Consider the following 24,429-nt stretch of genomic DNA (forward strand, 5'->3'; position numbering starts at 1 on the left):
TCTTTTGTAGGTATTTTTATAGAAACTTGATTAAATAAGCACCTTTTCCTTATTGTGTAGGTGGGATTATCCATGAAGAAATGCGATAAACAAATATTGAAACTTTGATTGTTTTTGGTACAATTTGCACAATTCTGAAGGTATTTCACAAGAATAAATCCATGTAGAACTTTCAACATTCTAAAATTAAAAATAACGTTTATAGGTTTGAGAAGTGCTGTTTCTGTGACACTTTAAAATTTTAAAAGGACATTAATTTTCAAAATATTGTTTGAAAATCTGAAATATTTTAAGGTAAAGGAATGTGTTGTGAGAATGAAGCATCGTCTTTCATTCATGTATTAACTGTAGTAAAAAGAAACTGAGAGTAAACAAAAGGGAATTTTTTCATTTCAATGACATTTTAAAAATACATTTCTAATATCTGCTTTATATATATTTAAGTTCATTAGACTTTCGTGAATGTAATAGACTCTCGATCAGAATTTGTTTAACCATGTGGTGGTGAAGAACTTGAAAGTATAAAATGGTCAGCCCAAGGTAGGACATTATCTTGCAATATATTTATTTCTGAAGTCATAAAATATGAATCATACAAGAGTCATCCTAAAACTAATGTAAAAGTTTTCCATGAAGCAGGATTTGTTATTATTGGAAAAACCATGTACACTATCTTAATCTCCAGACTTTTCTACACTTTCAACATAATATCCATTTCTTTGTATTCATTTTGCCCACCATTCCACAATCTTGAAAATACCCTTATGGTAGAACTCCGTTCCAACAGGCTGCGAACACTGTTGCACTGCTTCCTGAATGTCCTGTCATCTTGTAACATTGGCCTTGTATTTATTCCTTCATAGAACTGAAAAGAGGATAGTCAAAATTTACCATGTCAGGACTGTAGGCAAGATGCGACAGAATATCCCACCTTATTTTCCCAGTATCCTCCTTAGTGAAATGAACGGAGAGATGGTGTGCATTATTGTGTTGAAGAATGATCTTCACTTCAGGATGTTCATCGGCCAGTGAAGCTTGTGAAGTATTTGAACATAATGTTGAGCATGTATAGTTTATCCAGGTTCAAGAAATTCAACCAGAAATTCCAAAAGATGATGCTCATGACTTTCCCAGCAGACTATACTCTATTGCACTTCTTTTTAGGTGGCTAATTTCAATGGTGCCATTCCATACTTTGCATTTTGTTTCTGGTTTGTGATGATGGAACCAGCTTTCATCACATGGACAGTACTTGATTTAAAAAAAATTACTATCTTCCTTTTGATATCTTTAAGGAGGTCAGGAATAATGATTGTGGTCTTCCAGCAATAAACATAGGACCCCTACAAACCTCTTCTGCTGTTGTAGCAGGGGGAGAGGTGATACTCCCATGTGACACGTCCCAGGTGGTGGATAGTGGGGTTCTCACCGGCTTGCTGGCAGACTTGAGCGAAATAAGACGGCTCTCGTGGACCAAGCACAACTTTGGACTGGGTGGTCAATGGCTAGGAAGGCAGGAGAGGGTTGTTGGCAACATCTCAATGGTGGAAGAGGTGGAGGAACTATTGATCACCTGTTGCTGCTTTGCATTTTGTAGGGGGACCTACAAAGGATAGGAAATCCTTAATGGGAACCTCGCTGGATCACATTCAGAATACTCGCCAGTTGACCCAAAAGTTCAGAGAAGGCAGCAATCGGATATGGTGGACTGCCACTTGAAGATAAAATGTGATAGGATGTAATGAAAAATGAAATGAAATGTCGTATGGCTTTTTGTGCCGGGATATCCCAAGACGGGTTCGGCTCGCCGGGTGCAGGTCTTTCTATTTGACACCCGTAGGCGACCTGCGCGTCGTGATGAGGATGAAATGATGATGAAGACAACATATACACCCAGCCCCCGTGCCATTGGAATTAACCAATTAAGGTTAAAATCCCCAACCCGGCCGGGAATCGAATCCGGGACCCTCTGAACCGAAGGCCAGTACGGTGACCGTTCAGCCAACGAGTCGGACATAGGATGTAATGAAATACCCTAAAAAACACTCACTCAACTCAACTCACCTCACTCACTCAACTCACTCACTCCAAAATAAATAACCTACTTTTGCACACATAATATTAAACACTCATGCAGACTGGTAAACTCAAAGTGATAACTGACGTAATAGACCAACGCAAAATTCTCCTCATGGGACTGCAGGAAATAAGAAACACTAGCCACACCACCATGGAATCCCAAGGATATAGGCCTTACAGAGGTGCACTGGAAGAGTGTGATGAAAACAGTCCCCCAGTTTGGAACAGGTTTTTTGGTCAACCTTAAAATAATACATTCTGTACAATATTTCAGGTCACAATCCTAAAGAATTTCAAATCTTGCTCTTGAGGCATAAAATAAATTCTACACTATAACAAATGTCCATGCTCCAGCTGATGAAAATAACCCTTCAAAAGACCCAGAAAATAGAAAGCTTTTGGGACCTACTCGACCAGACCATAAATAAAGTCCCCCAAGGCCACATAAAACTATTAATTGGAGACCTAAATGCGCAACTAAACAGAGAAAGAAGATACTGTGACATCATCAGAAAATTGCTCGCACAAAAGAGAAGAAGCAAAAATGGACAAAGACCCGTTGATCTCTGCAGAAACCATTGTCTATTCACCAAATCCATGTTTTTCACGAGAAAACATAAACAGCCTGATTATACTAGATCATGTCTTTGTGGGCAGACCCACCGCACAATGATTAATGTTAAAGTCCTCAGAGGAATAGACACAGGTTTAGATCACTATGCAGTCAAATTAAAATTAAATTAACTCCCTAAAAGAAACAAAAAGAAACAGGGGCCGATGACCTAGCTGTTAGGCCACTTTAAACAACAAACACACCGAGCTCGATAGCTGCAGTCACTTAAGTGCAGCCAGTATCTAGTATTCGGGATATAGTAGGTTCGAACCCCACTGTCGGCAGCTCTGAAAATGGTTTTCCGTGGTTTCCCAAATGCTGGGGCTGTATCTTAATTAAGGCCATGGCCGCTTCCTTCCCACTCCTAGCCCTTCCCTGTCCCATCGTCACCATAAGACCTATCTGTGTCGGTGCGGCGTAAAGCAAATAGCAAAAAAATTAATAAATATGATAAAATTGACCCTCGTAAACACAAAGTCAAAAGAGATGTTCAGGGGCAAAATACAGGAACCATTCAAGATCTAAACAGGATTGCGATGTTCCATTTCAGCAATATGCTGGCATTGAATTTGTTGTTAGGAAGTCCTGCAGAAGAAATTCGCCAGAGACTTTAAGTGTGCATGTGTGAATGTGTGCTAGACTATCACCACTCCTGTTCTACTGCACTCTAGAAATGGTAATGAGGGAATGGTTTAAGAAATCCCCCCCCAAATAAAAATAGGCTGAAAAATCAAACAATCTTCCTTGGTTCAACAGACAACTTGGTATTGCTAGCAATTGACTTAGATGAAGCTCAAACACAGATATTAGAACTTCAAATCATTGAAATTAAAAATGGCCTAAAAAGACAGAAATGATGTCCCAGAAACTAACATCATTGAAAAAATAAGCATAAATGGTAATGAAGTCAAAATTGTCACCTACTTCAAATATCTCAGAGAAGTAATAATAACCAACCTAAACAAACAAGCTGGCTCAACCACAAAAATTAACCTAAATAAAATTGCCTATTCATAAACGCAAAACTAAAACACTCTGACACAGTTATAAAACTGAAACTCACATACGCGGCAGAAACACTCTTGCACCTGAATTAACAATCAAACACTGACAGAATCCAGAAGATTGAAAGAAGAATTGGAAGAACCTGCATAAACAAAGAAGTAAAAAAAGCATACCAGATAGACAGACAGTGGTGGATGGCCCAACAAAGTCGTGTACAAAGTATTGGAGTCCATTACTGTTACCTACTATGCATACTATCACATAATGAGAATGGAGGATTCGAGACTTCTGAAACATCTGGTGCAGCAAGGGTGGCTTGTGTTAGTGCTGTTGTGCCATGGCACCACCAATGTAATGAAGAAAGAATGTGAGAAATTTTTCTTGTCAACAACAGTTTAATATAAACGTAAATTTAAAAAAATATGTTTTCAGCAATTCTATCGCTGTATCTGCCTAATATTAAATACTGTATCTTTTAAGAACAACATTTTTAGTTCTTTCATATAAAAGAAGGCATTTAGCGACTTTAAAAAAACTCTTATTAGCAACGTAATGCTTTTAAATCTTTCTCGATCTGTAATGTAACAATAAGTGATTTTTGGAATAACTTTTGTTAGGTTTTGTTAATGGAAGCTACCAGAATGCAAGCACAAAATATCTTATTTGCTAACTTTTCGCCGTTTATTTCACATGTTTTTTAATAGCGGCATAAATTATTTTTGGGTATAACTGTATCGGGTGCAGAAGAAGATATCTCTTCCAAATTTATACACTGTATGCATGTAAAGTAGCCTTGAAGGCTTCAAGTTGAAGGCAAGTCATTTTGTTAATTTCATTTTCGTGACAACCAATAGTGTGACCAAGTGTTTATGTTGGCAGTAGTCTTTCTTATTTATACCTATGTGAGGCAAGCATGTGTTACTTTCTGTACCGTTGTTATTAGTTCATTTGAAGGTTTTGTGTGAGGTTTGAAACATACTTTCAGTGAGTAGGCCCTACATATGTTTTCTTCATAATTATTTTCTTCTGATAAATGATTTTCTTAAAACAGGAATTTTAAGAAAAGTGCTTGTGAATTAAACTAGATATTTCTATTAGTTCCTCAATTTCTAAATTTGCTTCAATTGATCCTTCATTGCTTCAATTGATATTTCATGATGGTTCATGGTATGGGTTACTGTAGTCACATCCTAGTTCGTGAACCATGGGCAACGGCTGAGTGGCCTAGTAAGTGGTCCTGAGAATCGGGATACCAGTTGCTACGGAATGGGAGTGGGCATCTCAGACATATTCTGAGTCATGGCCCTCCTTGTGCTCAGGAGGCTAGGACTACAACATCTACAGGTGGTCTCTAACCTATTAGAGGAGAGATCCTCACTTGGACTATGTGTAAGTTGGGTAGCATCCTGCTTCTCGAATTCACCTAGCTCAGGACATTTTAAGCAAGCCTCGGACCTGTGGGAGTAATGGAGTCCCACTCCCATTTGACAGGTGAGGGACTCCTTGGAAACAGCTTGGCGAACAAAATGGAATTCGATGGGGAGCTATCAATATTAATGGGGCTTATAATAGATTATATCTTAACTGAATTTGAATTCAGGAAGTCTGTTAGGAATGTAGGGGTTTTCCAGGGATTTTTCGATGATACAGACCACTGTCTGGGCTGTAGTGAATTAAGTAGCTCTAGGAAGGAAGGAAGGAAGAAAGAAAGAAAGAAAGAAAGAAAGAAAGAAAGAAAGAAAGAAAGAACTGGCTGAGTCAGCAAAGAGGATGCATCTGGATGTGATAGGAGTAAATAATGTTTGGGTATGGGGAGATGACTAGGAAAGGAGGGGCAGAGTCTGGGTTAGGACTGTTTATCAGGAATACTATTGCTCGCAGCATAGTTTCTGTCAGCCACATAAATTAACGAATGATGTGGGTAGATATGGCAGTTGGAGGAATTAGGATGAGAAAATTTTTCAGTGTATTCACCATGTGCCATGTGATAGTGCAGATGAGGATGAAGTTGACAAGTTTTATGAAGCATTGAGTGACATCATTGTCAGAGTCAACAGCAAGGATAGGATAATGCTAATGGGCGATTTCAATGCAAGAGTTGGAAACAGAACTGAAGGATACGAAAGGGTGATTTATAATGTGGGGAAGATATGGAAGCTAATAGGAATGGGAAGCATTTGCTGGACTTCTGTGCTAGTATGGGTTTAGCAGTTACAAATACATTCTTCAAGCATAAGGCTATTCACCACTACACATGAGAGGGTAGGGGTACAAGATCCATAATAGATTATATCTTAACTGAATTTGAATTCAGGAAGTCTGTTAGGAATGTAGGGGTTTTCCAGGGATTTTTCGATGATACAGACCACTGTCTGGGCTGTAGTGAACTAAGTAGCTCTAGGCCTAAGATAGAGAAAGTGAAATCTGTCTGCAAACGAATAAGGGTAGAAAATCTCCACGACGAGGAAATTTGACAGAGTACATGGATACGATTAGTGAGAAGTTATGAACAGTTGATAGTAAGCCGGTTCAGGATACAGAAAGGGAATGGATGAAATACAGGGATGCTGTAGTAGAAACAGCAAGGGAATGCCTAGAAACAACTGTGTGTAAAGATGGGGAAAAAGCAAACATCTTGGTGGAATGATGAAGTGAGAGCAGCTTGTAAACGTAAAAAGAAGACTGATCAGAAACGGGGTCCAAACAAGGACTGATGCAGAAGGGGAATTATACATAGTTGTTCAATCTAAAAAGAAGTCATGGGAATATTTTGGTAATAACCTGCAAAAAGGCTAGGTCAAGCAGCAGGGAAACCTTTCTGGGGAGTAATAAAGAATCTTAGGACGGGATGAAAAAGGAAATGAACAGTGTTTTGGGTAATTCAGGTGAACTCATAACAGATCCCAGGGAATCACTAGAGAGGTGGGGGGGAATATTTTAAAAATCTTCTCAACGTAAAAGGAAATCTTCCTGGTGGTGTCGCGAACAACCGAGCTCATGGGGAGGAGGAAAATGATGGTGAAATTATGCTTCAGGAAGTGGAAAAGGTGGTAGCAGCAGAAATAGATGAAATTAGACCTGGAATGGTAAAGTATAGTGGGAAGGCAGGGATGAAATGATTTCATGGAGTAGTAAGATTAGCATGGAGTGTTGTAAGGTACCTTCAGATTGGACAAAAACAGTAATTTCACCTATTTATAAGCAGGGGAACAGGAAGGATTGCAACAACTATCAAGGTATCTCATTGATTAGTATACCAGGCAAAGTATTCACTGGCATCTTGGAAGGGAGGGTGCATTAGTGTTTGAGAGGAAGTTGGATGAAAACCAGTTTGGTTTCAGACCACAGAGGGGCTGTCAGGATCGGATTTTCCATATGCACCAGGTAACTGAAAAATGTTACTAGAGGAATAGACAGTTATGTTTATGTTTCATAGATCTAGAGAAAGCATATGACAGGGTACCAAGGGAAAAGATGTTTGCCATACTGGGGGACTATGGGATTAAGGGTAGATCATTAAAATCAATCCAAGGCATTTGTGTTAACAATTGGGCTGCAGTGAGAATTGATGGTAGGAGATCTTGGTTCAGAGTACCTACAGGGGTTGGACCGGCTGTCATCTTTCACCTTTGTTGTTTGTAGTTTAAATGGATCATCTGCTGAAAAGTATAAAGTGGCAGGGAGGGATTCAGTTAGGTGGAAAAGTAGCAAGCAGTCTGCCCTATGCTGACGACTTGGTTTTAATGGCAGACTGCGCCGAAAGCCTGCAGTCTAATATTCTGGAACTTGAAAATAGGTGCAATGAGTATGGTATGAAAATTATCCTTTCTAAGACTAAATTGATGTCAGTAGGTAAGGAATCCAAGAGAATTGAATGTCAGATTGGTGATACAAAGCTGGAACTGGTAGACAATTTCAAGTATTTAGGATATATGTTTTCCCAGGATGGCAATACAGTCAGTGAGATTGAATCAAGGTGCAGTGAAGCTAATACAGTGAGCTTGCAGTTGCGATCAACAGTAATCTTTAAGAAGGAAGTCAGCTCCCGGACGAAACTATCTTTACATCGGTCTGTTTTCAGATCAACTTTGCTTTATAGGAGCGAAAGCTGGGTGGACTCAGGATATCTTATTCATAATTTAGAAGTAAGACATGAAAGTAGCGAGAATGATTGCTGGTACAAACAGGTTTGAACAATGGCAGGAGAGTACTCCGAATGAACGTGATGGATGAAGCTGTTCGCATAAACTGTCTTTGGTAATGGGGTCATGTGAGGTGAATGGAGGAGGATATGTTACCTAGGAGAATAATGGATTCTGTTATGGAGGGTAAGGGAAGTAGAGGGAGACCACGACTATGATGGTTAGACTCTGTTTCTAACGGTTTAAAGATAAGAGATATACTACTAAATGAGGCCACAGCACTAGTTGCAAATAGAGAATTCTGGCGATGTTTAGTACATTCATGGGGGCTTGCAGACTGAACGCTGAAAGGCACAACAGTCTACAATGATGTATGTTTGTATTATACTTCATTAGAAGAATGATCTTCTACAATTGCACAATTAAACAGTTAATAATATAATCTCATGTAATTTTTCCTTGAAACACCAATAGAATAATTGCTCGCTGCCACTGTGGTACTGTATAATCTCAACTCAAAAAATACCACAACAGGTATGCAGATGGATCAGAGAAATAAGAGAGGATTAAAAAAATTTGTCTTTACACCAGAAGAGACACCACAGATAAGATAAAATTAAACAAAACAATCCAGCACACAAACATACGCTGCACACTCACACGAAAGAAACTCTCAACACGAATATTTTCAATACCAGACAAGGCACAAAGGTCGGAACATACAAAAAAGGTACTGGGAGAACTGTACGACCCGAACAGTCCCTTCAAAGAGACTTGAATAATTCACTGACTAAAGTGACTTTATGTGGTCATAAAACTGAACGAAGAAGAAACATAGGACCCAGTGGTTAAGAACGTTTTAGTAACCTAAGCATGCAATCATTTCCTGTACTGCACCATGTCCTATTGCAAGTTTTGCTGCAATTGTATTCGCATTGATGACATATTGTTCTTTTAAATAATGATGGCAATTCTTTCCATGTTGGTTTCCATGGAGGCTAATTTTGGATACTTGTTGTATCCATATTTGTAATATTTCAACCATAAGATGCTTAAGCACCCATTCACACATGCACACTTAAAGTCTTTGGTAAATTTCTGCTCCAGGACTTCCTAACAAAAAATGCAATGGCAGCATATTGGTGAAATGGAACATCAGTCAGCCTGACTGAAGCTACACAATACCTCAGGAGGGTTGTGTAAAGCCTGGAGATTGTGATTGTGCACTTGGTTATACTGTATTGATGGATTCTGATTTTTAAAAATTGTTGCTCATTAATTTCAGTAATACCTTGGTACATTGGTCTTTTCTCCACATTGTTAGTAAGCATGCAATCAAAATCTTTTACCCGGATCAACTGGGACCAGGGCCGATCAGAGTTAACAGAAATCCAGGTTTTCCAGAGAATGATGGAAAAATGATAAAAAAAACATGTACATGACCAAAATATTTTTAATGGAGTTTAGAAATTATTATCCACACACTTTCAACCTAAAAACATATACACTGTATGTACTGTAATGTATTTGCCATGTACACAATACAGCTACAGACTAGTCAGTAGTAAAAATAGCAGTGAGCTTCTGCTGTCTCAGTTTAGTGTATCGCTTACAAGCAGCGTGATCTCGCATCCGCTTTAACATTAGAAGTTCATTTGGCATTGTTTCGGCTTGACTCTCGAAATAAACCATCAATTTCTCTGTTTGCTACTGCTTCTGCGTGGATCATAACCACAACTGGTTCATCAACACTGTCTGAATCATAATCCTCTTCATTTTCCTTTTCAGCAACACTGCATGATGCAATAATGTCTTCCTCTGTAATCGGTTTATAACCTCCATCATTATCGATTTGCAACCAGTTGTCAATGTCTTCTTTGGCAACATCGGAACAGCCATCGATATTTTTTAAAATGTCTCAATCTTCCTCCACACTTATTTCTTTCCTTCTCCTTCAATCTTGTTTTCTGGCAAGTCACACACGGCAAGCCACAACTTTTTCCACGACTTTATCAAAGTTTCTCTTCCAACCTGGTCTCAAGATTCTGCAATAATATAAATAACAGTATGTATGTTAAAAGATTTCAGCACCTCTACCACGCCATGCTCTCTTTTGTTCTCTACCAGTTGACTTACCATTTTCTTTTGTATATATTTTTTATTTTTTCTAGAACTCCTCGGTCCATCAGTTGAAGGAAAGAAGTTACATTAGGTGGTAAAAACGTCACCGAAATATAATCTTTGACTAGTTCATTGATAGATGGATGTGAAGGCGCATTATCAATCAGCGAAACTGCCTTGTTGGGAAGGCCACACTTCGTCAAATATCTTTTTACTGACGGCAAACATTTTGGAAAAACCATTGTTTGAAACTGTCACTAACCATCCAAGCACTTTTTTGTGAGCTGTAAACAAAAGTCAATGAATCTCGTTGTACATTTTTCAATGCATGGGGGTTTTTAGACTTCCCTATTATAAGAAGAGGAAGTTTGTGCTTTCCTAATGCATTACTGCAAGCCATTATGGTGAGGTGGTCTTTCCCTTTTCTATACCCTTTCGCTGAATCTTCTACTTTTGAGGCTAGCATTTTACTCGGCAATATCCGGTAAAATAAACTGGATTCATCGACATTGTAAACTTGATCTGCCACCAGTTCTTCCTTTTTAATAAAGTCTTCAACTCTCTTTATAAAATTTTCTGCCGCTCCAACATCACCTTTCCCCAGTGATTGTAAGTTAATGCACTCCATGCTGTTTTTTCTATCTGTCCAACCAATCTGTTCACTGTAAAAGTTGGATCTCCATGGGGCAACTGTTTATTCAAACTCAATGCTTTCTGTTGGATGATGACTCCAGAAATCGACAAACCACATTCTCTTTCAGCACAAAACCAGGAAGACAGTGCTTCATCCAGAGTTTCTAGTTTAGCAGTTTTTGCTTTACCCCGGTTATGCAAACTGTCCTTAGAAATCATCTTGAAACAAAGGTCTTCAATAAGTTTTCTGTAATCAGATACAGTTTCTACTCCAAACTCAGCAGCAATGTTCTTTAACGATTCTCCCTTATCAATTCTTGTCAATGCTTCCATTCTTTTTTCCATAGTCACAACGTTTTTACGTTTCGTTGCTATCCCGGACAATGAGCAAACGAAATAGCACAACGATACTGTACCTCGACCGTGATGCTAGGAAGACTCGCAAACACTACCAAGATTGCAGCGCACCTGAGGAACGTTGTTTTTTGATCAATGTCAAGTGTGAGGCTCAGGTGGGGGAATGGGGGGGTCGAGTCATCATTCGGCTGTGTAGCAACAGCAGGAGGGGTGAGTGCATTGAACTTGCCCCGGGGGCAAGAGAATTAGACTAATGTACCTACTGAGAATAGCAATTTATCATCTGTAAAACCAAGTCTCCATTTACTACGCTAAACAACATAATTTCTTTTTCAAAACTGGTCCGGGTTGACGAGGTTTTACTGTAGTCCCATATGCTCTCAAGTAATCTTGGATCTTTTATGTTCATTGCTGTTCAAGGTTGTGGTTAGGAGATTTATTATTAGTGCAGGATCAGTTATCTAATGTTAAAATAATTTGGTAGTATAATGTCTGTCAATATACTTAGTATTATAGCATGAAGAAGAGACACCGAAGAAGAGTGGGACAAGTTGAGGATGAAAATTGTAGTTGATGAATTTAAGGGAATTTAGAAAAGTAAAATGACTATTTTTCATGATGTTGATTCTAGGTATAATGTAGGACACAATAATCACTGTACTTTAAATCAGGACTTAAAACAATTATGGTACCATATGATAGAACATTTTAAAAATGTGTTCATGATTATACTTCATGTATTGATCAACAGAATTAAATAAATTTGGTATCCTAAGGAGATGTTTGGCTGCATTTTACAGTAATACAAGAAGCCATACAATAAGCCACTTGGAGTAGTGTCCTGATTTATTTCTTAAACTTTTATTTATTTATTTAATTAATTAATTAATTAATTAATTTATTTATTTATTTATTTATTTATTTATTTATTTATTTATTTATTTATTTATTTATTTATTTATTTATTTATTTATTTATTTATTTATTTATTTATTTATTTATTTATTTATTTATTTATTTATTTATTTATTTATAATCAGAAAAAATAGTGCTAAATTACGATTACAGGTATAGTATCTCTCTGCTATTGGAATGTCCAATGTTAGTTGGGATGTGTGGAAAGACGACCTCTGAGAAGGCAGTATCTCTGCACACCTCTGGCGTACTCTATAGGCTGCGTGTGAATGAAGCCGTTTGGTACTCGTGGCGCTCCTAGCGGCAAGGAAAGGTGAACCTAGATGGGAGAGTAGCAAACACACATAGTAGACAATCATTAGTCTGGGCAGCAATTTGATGAGATTGTGAAATGGAACCCAGCTTATTTAGAGGATTCTACTGTTAGGATAGGAGAGCAGTTGAATGACAGTCCCGATATTTTTCGTGTAGAAGAAAAATCGGGAGAAATATCTAGCTTGTTTTGAGGGGAAACGAATATTAATAAATCACCGTATGTTGTGAAGATTTAAAAAATCAGTTTTTATTGCATACTTCCATTTATTAATTCACTGCAACTACGTTGTAAGTTTATAAGCAAAAATATGACCACTATCTAATTTCAAAACACTATTCTTCAAAGACGCATTTTTCTGTATACAAATATTTTTCAGGCTGACTCGGATAGATGTCTCGTGTCTGAGAACTGACTATGTAAAGCAGGCTTGTCAGAAAGGTGCAAGAACATTGCTGCCTTGTGTTCATTTGTAAATAGTAAGAGAGAGACTTCCAAAACTACGTGCTTGCAACGATAGTAGAAACCAATGCGTGCTCGAGAACAGAGATACGTGAAAGGTGAAGAGATACAGATGTTATAGAAATCTGTTATGATATTTTTGCCCATTGTCAATAAATGATCAGCAATTGTCTGACTGTTAACTGATACTGCATTGGAAGGTTAGTTGGGATAGCTGCATCATTATTTTCTAATGAAGAAAACATGGTATTAAAATTGTTTATCTTACTAGCCCATGCACTTGCATCAGCAATCAAACAAGACATTCATACCTGTGAAATTTTTGGCTGTATTGTCAATGTCATGCCGTAATTTTCATCTTTTGTAACACTCAGCAATTATTTTGTGTGATAATTCCCATTTACTGTTTGAATTTGGTGTCAGAAGTAGTCTAAGTAGGCCTACATACACAGGGCTGTCAGGATCTCTTCAAAGCATTCATATTACAAAATGAAGGATGCATAAACTGGAATTGTTCGTAGGTGTCCTCGGTTTTTCATCCTTCGTGATTCGTTTCAAAGATTTAGTCCACGCTTTCCTTCTGATCACATTCTGTTTGTCGCTCAGAAACTTGTAAAAGGGTTGGTTCCAGGAGGAGAATTGCTGTATGTAAAATTACATCCAACTCCTGGAACAAATTTTTTTGTTATTGTTAGAAATAGTGGAATCACAATCAGTTTTGGACGTCGTATTACAGAAGATAAAAGCTAATGTCAATGCACACCGCATGGAACAAGAGAGCAAACAAGTACTGCTCTCCCAATTAGGAACTCCACTTTTGCCGCCAGAGCGCATCACCATGCATTCACATGAGGCCTATAGGACACGGAATCAAGCAACCTCTGAGGCCAAGGAGTTAATATTATTTTGTTTTGAGTAGCATAATATTGTTGCAAATTTGTGTTAGGGATACTTGGAAAAAACTGTAAGAAACGAGACTGTACTGCTCTTCTCCATTGCTTAAACACGCAAGGCATTTGTAACATACTGTGTTGTAAACCAAACCATCTGATGTTCATAAAATATGCTGCTCACAAGTAAGTCCAGGGATCATTGTGTTGTATTCTGCAGTGATGTAACCACATCCACATTAGGGTAGAAGTGGGATTCATTAGTCGTAGCTTTGACTCCTAAATATGACATTCTTAGCACCACTGAAAATTTACCAAATGATGCGAAAGGGCGAAAAGCTAAGGTGTAAAATACCTGATACCTTTCTCTGGTCTGAATCCAATATTGATAGATGATCCTTGAAGTGCAATTTAGGCTTGTGGGATCAATGCTCAATAGACAGAAACATTTCATTTTATTTTTTGTTAATGTTTTAAAATGATACAGTCTAGAAAGTCAAGAATAACTGCGAGAAGATCCGTTGTGCCGACAACACGACACCTCGTAAACTCTAGGTCTTCGGGCTGAGCGTTGTTCGCTTGGTAGGCCATGGCCATTTGGGGCTGTTGCTCCATGGGGGTTGGGTTTTAACATGATACTAATACATGCAGGGAAGATGATATATAAATGGGAAATCAAACATAAAACCATTTTCAGGGCTGCTGACAATGGGATTGGAACTACCCTCTCTTGAATAAAAGTTCACAACTATGTGATCTTTGATGATGATGATGATGCTTGTTGTTTAAAGGGGCTTGATATCGAGGTCATCGGCCCCTAATGGTACAAATGAAATAACAAAAAATTCAAATTCATCCACTGACCAAAATAAAATAAAATAAAAAACTTGTCATGAAGAATGAATGGATGGACATGAATCCTACAAAAAAAACAAGAACAAACAAACAAACAAACAAAAACAGTGGATCCAACTCAAAAAAGAAGGTAGTTAATTAGAGTATTACTGACCAAGGGATCATTTATAAAGCGCAATGATGCTTGATGTCTGAAGGGGTGCTAAATTCACGTCTAAAGCCCCACAGAAAAGTACATGTCGCGAGTAAAGTAGAACCATGGTATTTGTCATTTTGGGGTACTGATCAAAAGTAGCGAAGACTCACGGTGGTCCACACAAGGTGGTACTACTCAAATATTTCAATTCGTACAGGGAACGCAGACCTATGGTGTTTTTCACACAATGGCACCATTCATAGCCAACACAAACCGGTAAGGTTCCTCACCTAGGTGTACTAGTCACAGGTGCCGGTATTCCCGTGGTGTTCCTCGCATAGTGGGTACCAATCACAGGTAACGCTGACCAATGGTGCCGCTCATATAGCGGTACAACTTGCAGGCTACGCCCAGACCCGCGGTGTTGCCCACATGGGTACAACACACGGGTACTGGAATCCACCAGGCCAGGCTTTTTACTGCAACTAATCACAAACCTATTGAGTGATACTACTCGCAAGTACATGCAACCCATGGTGTTCCCCGCATGATGGTACGAGTCAAGAGTAGTTTCATGGTTCTAATTCAATCATCCCTTGGTCGCCCCTTGTAGTCGCCTCTTACGACAGGCAGGGGATACCGTGGGTGTATTCTACATGTGCGTCCCCCACCCGCAGGGGGTTGTGTGTTTGGTCCGCGAGAGGTATTTTATTTCCCTCGAGTCTGCCGGCAAGCCGGTTAGGACTCCCCTATCCGCCACCTGGGACGCGCCACGTGGGAGTATCACCTCTCCCCCTGCTACACCAGCGTAGTAGGTTTGTGGACGTGATCTTTAATGCATAGTGAATGATGTAGAGTTTCATATCTTGCTATTGCTGTTTCTCCTGCTATACAACAGGCTTAGTCAAGGCAGTCTAATGGTCAGATGCAGTTGACCTCTTCTTACATAGGTGCAGCAGTTCACTACACAGCTTGGAATTCTAGAGAAATCATATTGAGGTAGTGTTGCTGCATATTTCTCAGTTGGCCCATAGATATTCTACTTCAATTTTGGAAGGAAAAAAATGTTATTCCTTCTCCTAATTCAGAGAATCATTGTATCACTGAACATGTGTGTAGAACTCTTAACTGCTGGTGCATGACCAGATTTGCTAATAGATATTATATGGGAATTAATTCCTACTCAGCAGTATATTGTGTTGCTATGGAGTTTAAAAAAAAAATTAATGATTTAAATATCATTGTCACTGATGTATGGCAAAGATGGAGAGGCTATTGTCGGTATCAGTTTTTATTTTTAATGAATGTAAATGCTGTACTATCGTTGTTATAAACAATTGCCTCTCATTAAGTGGTTAGCAGTCACATCTTAGATAAAAGTAAGCAGAAGAATGTACTGCTATCACTGTGGATAATTCTGCAAGCAGGTTACAGCTGTTGATAGTATGATACTTTCAGGATTGCATACAGTGTTTCAGCAGGGAGACCTGAGTTTTGTCTTAAGGTCTGTTGTTAGAGATGTTTGTAAGACGTAATCTTCTGATAATGTTGTTAAATATTCTGCCAGTGCAGCTTCCTTTCAGGTTTTTGCAGTTAAAATTACTTGGATATGATAATTGTTTTGATTTCAGTAATACGAATGTGAGTTCTTACGTGAGTTTAAGGTGTCATTGATTTTAAGGAGCTTCTGATAAAAAGTTGCCAGTAATAATTATTTTTCAGATTCAGTATGAGCATGTTTGTACATTTTGGTTGACAAACAATTTAGTCTGTTGAACAAGTAATTGAGAAAGTAAAGTTCTGTTTCATGTTGCCAGTGTAAAATCAATCTCTTTTTAGATAGATTGGAAGTTGGGTAATTTCAGGGTATTGCTAGTGGACAGAAATTCTTATCAGAAAATGTATTTTGAACTACCTGGACTTATTAATTTCTTGGGTAAAACAAACACTGCATGTATTCTTACTTAATAATTAAAATCTCATGGGCATTTTCTTCAAAACTTGTTTCTTAAGAGTGCTAATGATTTAGTCCACTGTAATAATTGTTGTTTTAAGAGGAAGTACAACTTGCCAATCATTCCTGTATTGATTGTTTGGAAATGAGACATTAACCTATTTTATTGTGTCTAATGGTTAATCGTCAACTCAACTTGCACGTCATTCAGAGGTTTCGTTTCTAGAGAACTCGGCCATTGTTGACGAAGGAAATCTTAAATCTCTCTCCCTTGTGTTTGTCTGTGAGGCCACATTCACCTAGATTCTTTCTTACAACAGTTCAAAGGTGGGAATTTTTATTCCTCTTCTATTGTGGTAACTATTAAAACCGGTAGTCAGTTGCTGTTTATATCTCTTAGTTGTAAAATGCTTGTACTGGTTATTCTGTGGGTATAGTTTGCGGATGTGTAAAACAGAGTGTACAGGATCTCTTTTCCAAGTATGGTGTAGGGAAGGTTCAAGGCATTTTTGGACCAGGGAGGGTGCATGAAGTAGAAACTTGAGGTATTTTGCATATTAAAATGCTAATACTCACTAAACAAGTTAAAATAATTCCATATCCTGTTCATTTGAAGTTTTTGATATAATCCTATTTTTATTCAGAATGTTTACTATGACCGTGTGTCTTTGATATTGGTCCTTCAGTACATAAATTAAATTTGTGATGAAGTAGTTAAAAAGCAGGCATATTCTTTTAATTTTTACAATTAAAAAAAAATCTGTTCTGCTGCAATCTCACCCAGTGCTGTGAAAACTGGCTTAATGTTGTAGGAACATAATCAGGAAATAATTTCTGTGCTTTAGTTGATTACATTGTGGCATTTATAACAAAGAAAATTGTTCACTTTATTTCAGATGTTTAACTATTTATAAAATTTATTTTTGTATAAGTTCACTTGAAAACCCTGAGGAAACTTGCTGGTAATAATGCTCTTATTTGTTGCACAGATGCAAATTGTAACCACATCAAACAGAAATGTTCATACATTCTCTGAATGTGGCCTAATTCCATGTATCATTCAATGTTTACTCTAAAATTCTCAAGTTTCTAGAAGACCGTTGCAGTAGATGAGGGTTATAAGCATTTAAAAGTACTAATAATTCAGATATTTTTTGGAATATGTTTGAAATTGTAATTTGTGTGTTTTGGATACTGTAAATGATTTTTATTGTTTATGATCAAGTGTAAAAGCTCTACTCTGCCCTCTGATATGTTCTTTGGTGGAACTTGCCAAGTATATGGTAAAATGTGTTCATATAGTGAAACCTCACCAAGTCAAACTTCATTTATTATTTTTTGTCATCGAGAAAGATCCAGTACCTCTACTGTTGTAAGTTTTATAAAGAATTAAATTCTGTATTCATAGTAAGGACTTTCTTTCTTTAGTGAGTGGACACTGATTCAAAGGATCCCTGAAACAAACTATGTAAATTTAACTATGCGAAAAGTATTATCTCTAATGTCTTTCACATCACCTTGTACAGGGAATATCTAAATTACAAAAAAAAAAAAAAAAAAAAAAAAATCAGGGATGCTCTTTGGGTTCTGGAAAGAATGATGGGATAATCTGATTGATGGAAAAAAAATTCATTTTCAGAAAATAAGATTACTTTGTTACTTCTGGGCACACAGTTCACATGGATGAACTAGACACATTTTCTGTGCCAAGGCTTAAGCCGCTCCCCGCTGCTGTGCTTGAGTGAAGGGAAGAGAAGAGAAGGGAGGACGAAGTGGATGTTAGACAGAGAAAGAAATAAAGCTCCGCGCGAATGCGCAAGTTTCTTCATTCTTACAGAGTTGTCCTTGACACAGGCAATATCCATGGGACTTTCCCATCCTTGCTTCACCTGTCAATGGACACCAATGTTGAATGATGAGGTTGGCGGCAGTTAGGGTGCCAGAAGCCATAAATCTGTGCGGCTTCACTCACGCTGCCATTTGCTGCCACATCGGCTAGATACATGTCGGCCATTTCATTGTTGGTATACCGAAAGGGAGCCATTCTCATCAATTTCTACCGCAAACTTAATAGCCACTGTGTGCAGAAAAAATCCATCGCCTACTGGGGTTGCGCAAAACAAACTTGTGCATTCGCACCTCTGTCTCAGTCTATAATGCATCCCACATCCCCTCCCTTCCCTCCTGTGGAGTATGGCAGTGGGCAGCAGCTTGCGCTCTGGCACAGAAAATACGAGTTTATCAATTTGAATCGCGCGCCCGGAAGTTACAAAATAACCTCGTTTACTCAAAACGAAAAAATTTCTCCTCCAAATCCATTTGCACCATCGTTCTTTGCTTAACACTTAAAGCATCCCTGACTTTTTATGTTGGTATAATTAAGTTACACCCTGTATGGATTTGGAATTAATTTGATCGGGAAGGACACATTAAGAAACTTTACAGTGAATAGACAAGCATATTGTGAAACTTTACATTGAAAGCGACACTTGAGTTGGAGCTGTTGTTGGCCTAGATTGTGCATGTGAAATAGTTCTTTTCAAGCAGTTGTTGTTCATCACTCTAGCTACTGTATTGTGTATGCACAAAAAAATATGTTAAGCATACTATATGTATTTTAGGATAAAGGCCAATGTTTGAAACTCCGTTTAACAGCAAAATATTTAAGCTTAATTCATTTAGATTTTTTGTGTAAATCTACTTAAAATGATTTATAAAAATTTTGTGTAACAAACAGTTACCTTTAACTTGGTGAGGCTTCACTGTATAGCATTTAAATGGAATTTTTCAGTGGTTGTGGAGTTAGACATTTTCCTTTTGTTATATTTGTTATATTGCATTGCATTTAATCGTTCTTTTTTGGATCTCTCTATGCTTGTCAAATGGACTGTTTTGCAGTCAGATTCTTATAGCTGTGAGTACCATGTGCCACACTACTTCAGATGAAATGTAGTTCCATATGATGTAAGAAATAAATTTGCAGATTTTTGTTTTGCATTGCATAATATTAAAGTAGGGTTGAATTTACATCTCCTTATCATGATTTTGACTTTCTGGCACAGGAATATCAGAAGTATGGCTAACAGATACATATATGAACATTCCATTCCAGAGTGAGGGCATATGGTCCTGGCATCGAGCCCAGCGGCCCTGTTGTAGGAGCACCTGCCAACTTCACAGTTGAAACATTTTCAGCAGGAAAAGGAAAAGTGGATGTAGAAGTATTAAATCCAAATGGTCAGCCTGAGCCTGTAAGTTTCCATTTCCTCAGAAATACCATAGAATGAGAATATAGCTGCCACTTCTCTCTTATTCACATTTCTTTTCTACCAGTGTATTCTGTTATTATTTAATAATTATAGTATTCTTTTAATAACAAACTTTGCTATTTCTCTTCATTTGTATTATATTTCTTTTATAGGACTCTTCATTAAATTGACTTAGGATAGTAAGCAAGCTTGCAGTTTTGTGATTTATAGACACAGAACTATAGGGATGAAACTCTTCAATTCAATAATCCCGCGTGCATTCGCCAGAAATCGAACCATGGCCACCTTTGTGGGAAGCTAGTGATGAATGCACTCAGGTCTTGTGCCCTTCGGGTTAACTTAGGCAAGAGTCAGGATTACCTGTACTACCTATATAACTCAATTTGCTAGATTTACTAGTTGTCTGTTGTTGCTGGAGAGGCAATATTTAGAGGATGAAAAAAATGTGGAATATTACTCTCTTCCCTACAGCTTTCACTGGCTAGAATGGATACATACTCCTTTGACACGAATTTCCCCCCCTTCCTTCTCTCTTCCACACATATATCAGGCGAATCAGCTGCCTGTACCAATATTTTGTATTACAGCCCAATAAACATGCAAGATCATTGTGAGGTCTCTACTAGCATTCTGTATGGTACTAATGCACTGTAAGCACATCCTGAAAATGATTCTGAATACCATTATTGTTCCCAACAACTTAGCCTTATAAATATTCGGACCAGCTTTATGATGAGAAGGTTCCATAACAATATTGCCAACCTTTAATAAGTCCGAAACAAGAAGATATTTTAAAATGGACACTTCAAGCTGCATTTTAAAATAACTTTTTAAGCATCCCTTTCATCAATCATCACTTTGTATTGTATTTTTATATGTTTGCGTAGATTTTAAGATGTAGTTTTCAGTTATTTGAACTAGTTGAAGAATGCCCAATAAGGGTTGAAACATGTTCTGAAAATTTTTTATATGACTAAATTCCTCCCTCAGTTTTAGTGTTTAGTTGAAGTTGTATTGAAATGGTGGACCCATCAGTACAAATTCTTTTAAGAATTAATATTTGAGACTCATGGTTTCTATTGTTCTTAATATTATAGAATAATAGTTTTTTAAAATGTAGGCTGTAAATACAAAAAGCATCAATTTTTCTGTGTTTTCTGTGCATACCAGAGGGATGAATATTTTCAGGATGTATATAAAACTGTGCTTTGTATAAAACAGTATTGCTAGGGGTAGTTGATTCACCTGGTATATTTGTGGAGGCGAACTGATGTCTGGATAACCTTAACCAACTGAGCTTTTAAGACCGATGAAATTAAGTTGAAGATTCCATTGCACATTATTTCCACCATCACAAATGAAAAGTTATGGAATTTGTCCTGCTAGTAGAGTTGTGTCCTAAAGGTTTTAAACTCTAGAGTATACTCGGCTTCCTAAAAATGGATAAATTTAGTTCTTATCTATATTTAAAAAAACTCTTCTTTGAGAGCATTGAGTCTTTTTTTAATATGTTGCAAATTAATTTCAGTTTTTAGAACATTGAAAAGTAATTATTGTTGAACGAATGTGTGTTTTATTGTTTTTTTGCTTTTAGAAGCTGAGGCTAAAAATTCTTCAAAAGCTTTACATATATCCCACCTGCTTGGTTATATTAAGATTCAATAAAGAATATTATGTAATATCACTCTCGCCACAAAGTGGAAATTTCAGTTCATATTGAAGCATTCTGAATCTGATTGTGTGATTTGTAGGTTTGTGTGATAGATAGATAGATAGATAGATATAGATATAGATATAGATTTATCATCAACAGGATATGTTCCCAATTACAGATACAGTAATTCAATTAAACGCTTTACAAAACAAATACACAATGAATGAATGAATGAATAAATTGTAATGCCTTTCAGCATTCAGTCTGCAAGCCTCTGAGAGTTTACTAAACGTCGCCGCAATCCTCTATTTGGAACTAGTGCTGTAGCCTCCTTTAGTTCTATACCTCTTATCTTTAAATCATTAGAAACCGAGTCTAACCATCGTTGTCTTGGTCTACCTCTACTTCTCTTACCCTCCATAGCAGAGTCCATTATTCTCCTAGGTAACCTATCCGCCTGCATTCGCCTCACATGACCCACCACCGAAGCTGGTTTATGAGCGCGGCTTCATCCGTCGAGTTCATTCCTAAAGTAGCCTTTATCTCCTCATTCCAAGTACCCTCCTGCCATTGTTCCCACCTGTTTGTACCAGCAATCATTCTCGCTACTTTCATGTCTGTTAATTCTAACTAATGAATCCTGAGTCCACTCAGCTTTCGCTCCCGTAAAGCAAAGTTGGTCTGTAAACAGACCGATGCAAATATAGTTGACTTCCTTCTTACAGAATACTGTTGATCGCAACTGCGAGCTCACTGCATTAGCGTTACTACACCTTGATTCAATCCCCCTTACTATATTACCATCCTGGGAGAACACACAACCTAAATACTTGAAATTATTGACCTGTTCTAGCTTTGTATCACCAATCTGACATTCAATTTTATTGAGTTTCTTACCTGAAAATGAAAAATGAAAACCTACAACCTGTTTTCCAGTCTTAGACCGGATCAGGAATGTAATGAATGAAACATAGGCTAGTATTACAATGGGGTCGCCACTCCCAAGGCGATTATTAATGACTGATAGATGCAATGAAATGATAATGGAGAGTGTTGCAGGAATGAAGGATGACAGGGAAAACTGGAGTACCCGGAGAAAAACCTGTCCTGCCTCCGCTTTGTCCAGCACAAATCTCACATGGAGTGACTGGGATTTGAACCACGGTATCCAGCGGTGAGAGGCCGACGCGCTGCCGTCTGAGCCACGGAGGCTCTCTGCTGAAATCAATTTAGTCTTCGAAAGGCTAATTTTCATACCATACTCATTTCACATATTTTCAAGTTCTAAGATATTAGACTGCAGGCTTTCGGCACAATCTGCCATTAAGACCAAGTCGTCAGCATAGGCCAGACTGCTTACTAAATTTCCACCTAACTGAATCCTTCCTTCCCATTTTATACCTCTCAGCAGATGATCCATGTAAACTACGAACAGCAAATTTGAAAGATTTCAGCCTTGTCTAACCTCTATAAGTATCCTGAACCAAGAACTCATTCTACCATCAATTCTCACCGCAGCCCAATTGTCAACACAAATGCCTTTGATTGATTGTAATAATCTACCTTTAATTCCATAGTCCCCCAGTATGGCGAACATCTTTTCCCTCGGTACCCTATCATATGCTTTCTCTACATCTACGAAACATAAACACAACTGCCTATTCCTCTCATAGCATTTTTCAATTACCTGGAGCATACTGAAAATCTGATCCTGATATCCTCTCTGTGGTCTGAAACCACACTGGTTTTCATCCAACTTCCTCTCAACGACTGATCGCACCCTCCCTTCCAAGATGCCAGTGAATACTTTGCCTGGTATACTAATCAATGAGATACCTCGATAGTTGTTGTAATCCTTCCTGTTCCCTTGCTTATAGATAGGTGCAATTACTGCTTTTGTCCAATCTGAAGGTACCTTACCAACACTGCATGCTAATCTTAGTACTCTATGAAGCCATTTCATCCCTGCCTTCCCACTATACTTCACCATTTCAGGTCTAATTTCATATATTCCTACTGCTTTCAGACAATGGAGTTTATTTACCATCCTTCCCACTTCCTCAAATGTAATTTCACGAACATCATTTTTGTCCTCCCCACGAGCTTGACTGTTCACAACACCACCAGGAAGATTTCCCTTTACGTTGAGAAGATGTTAAAAATATTTCCTCCACCTCTCTAGTGATCCCTGGGATCTATTATGAGTTCACCTGAATTACTCAAAACACTGTTCATTTCCTTTTGCCCTCCCTTCCTAAGATTCTTTATTACTGTCCAGAAAGGTTTCCCTACTGCTTGACCCAGCCTTTTCAGGTTATTACCAAAATCTTCCCATGGCTTGTTTTTGGATTCAACAACTATTTGTTTCGCCCTGTTTCTTTCATCTACGTACAAATCCCTGTCTGCCTCAGCCCTTGTTTGGAGCCATTTCTGATAAGCCTTCTTTTTATGTTTACAAGCTACTCTCACTTCATCATTCCACCAAGATGTTCGCCTTTTCCCATTTTTACACACAGTTGTTCCTAGGCATTCCCTTGCTGTTTTTACTACAGCATCCCTGAATGCCACCCATTCTCTTTCTATATCCTGAACCTGCTTACTGTCTAGTGTTCGAAACTTCTCACTAATCCTATCCATGTACTTCTGTCTAATTTCCCCGTCCAGGAGATTTTCTACCCTTATTCGTTTGCAGACAGATTTCACTTGCTCTATCCAAGGCCTAGAGATACTTAATTCACTACAGATCAGATAGTGGTCTGTATTATCTAAAAATCCCCGGAAAACTCGTACATTCCTAACAGATTTCCACCGGGCGAGTTGGCCGTGCGCGTAGAGGCTCGCGGCTGTGAGCTTGCATCCGGGAGATAGTAGGTTCGAATCCCACTATCGGCAGCCCTGAAGATGGTTTTCCATGGTTTCCCATTTTCACACCAGGCAAATGCTGGGGCTGTACCTTACTTAAGGCCATGGCCGCTTCCTTCCCACTCCTAGGCCTTTCCTATCCTCTCGTCGCCATAAGACCTATCTGTGT

General features: G+C 38.1%; 1 protein-coding gene across 4 annotated transcripts in view; it reads left to right on the plus strand.

The window, feature by feature from the left end:
- The window catches only part of cher (filamin-A), a 754,003-nt gene that overhangs the window by 311,430 nt on the left and 418,144 nt on the right, over window positions 1-24,429 (plus strand). For all 4 annotated transcript variants that reach the window (XM_067140703.2, XM_067140704.2, XM_067140705.2 and 1 more), the window contains one exon: window positions 19,588-19,726. In XM_067140703.2, coding sequence (XP_066996804.1) covers window positions 19,588-19,726 — 139 coding nt within the window. The remainder of the gene's footprint in view (window positions 1-19,587; window positions 19,727-24,429) is intronic.

Source organism: Anabrus simplex, chromosome 2, assembly GCF_040414725.1.
Source record: "Anabrus simplex isolate iqAnaSimp1 chromosome 2, ASM4041472v1, whole genome shotgun sequence".
Lineage (NCBI taxonomy): Eukaryota > Metazoa > Arthropoda > Insecta > Orthoptera > Tettigoniidae > Anabrus > Anabrus simplex.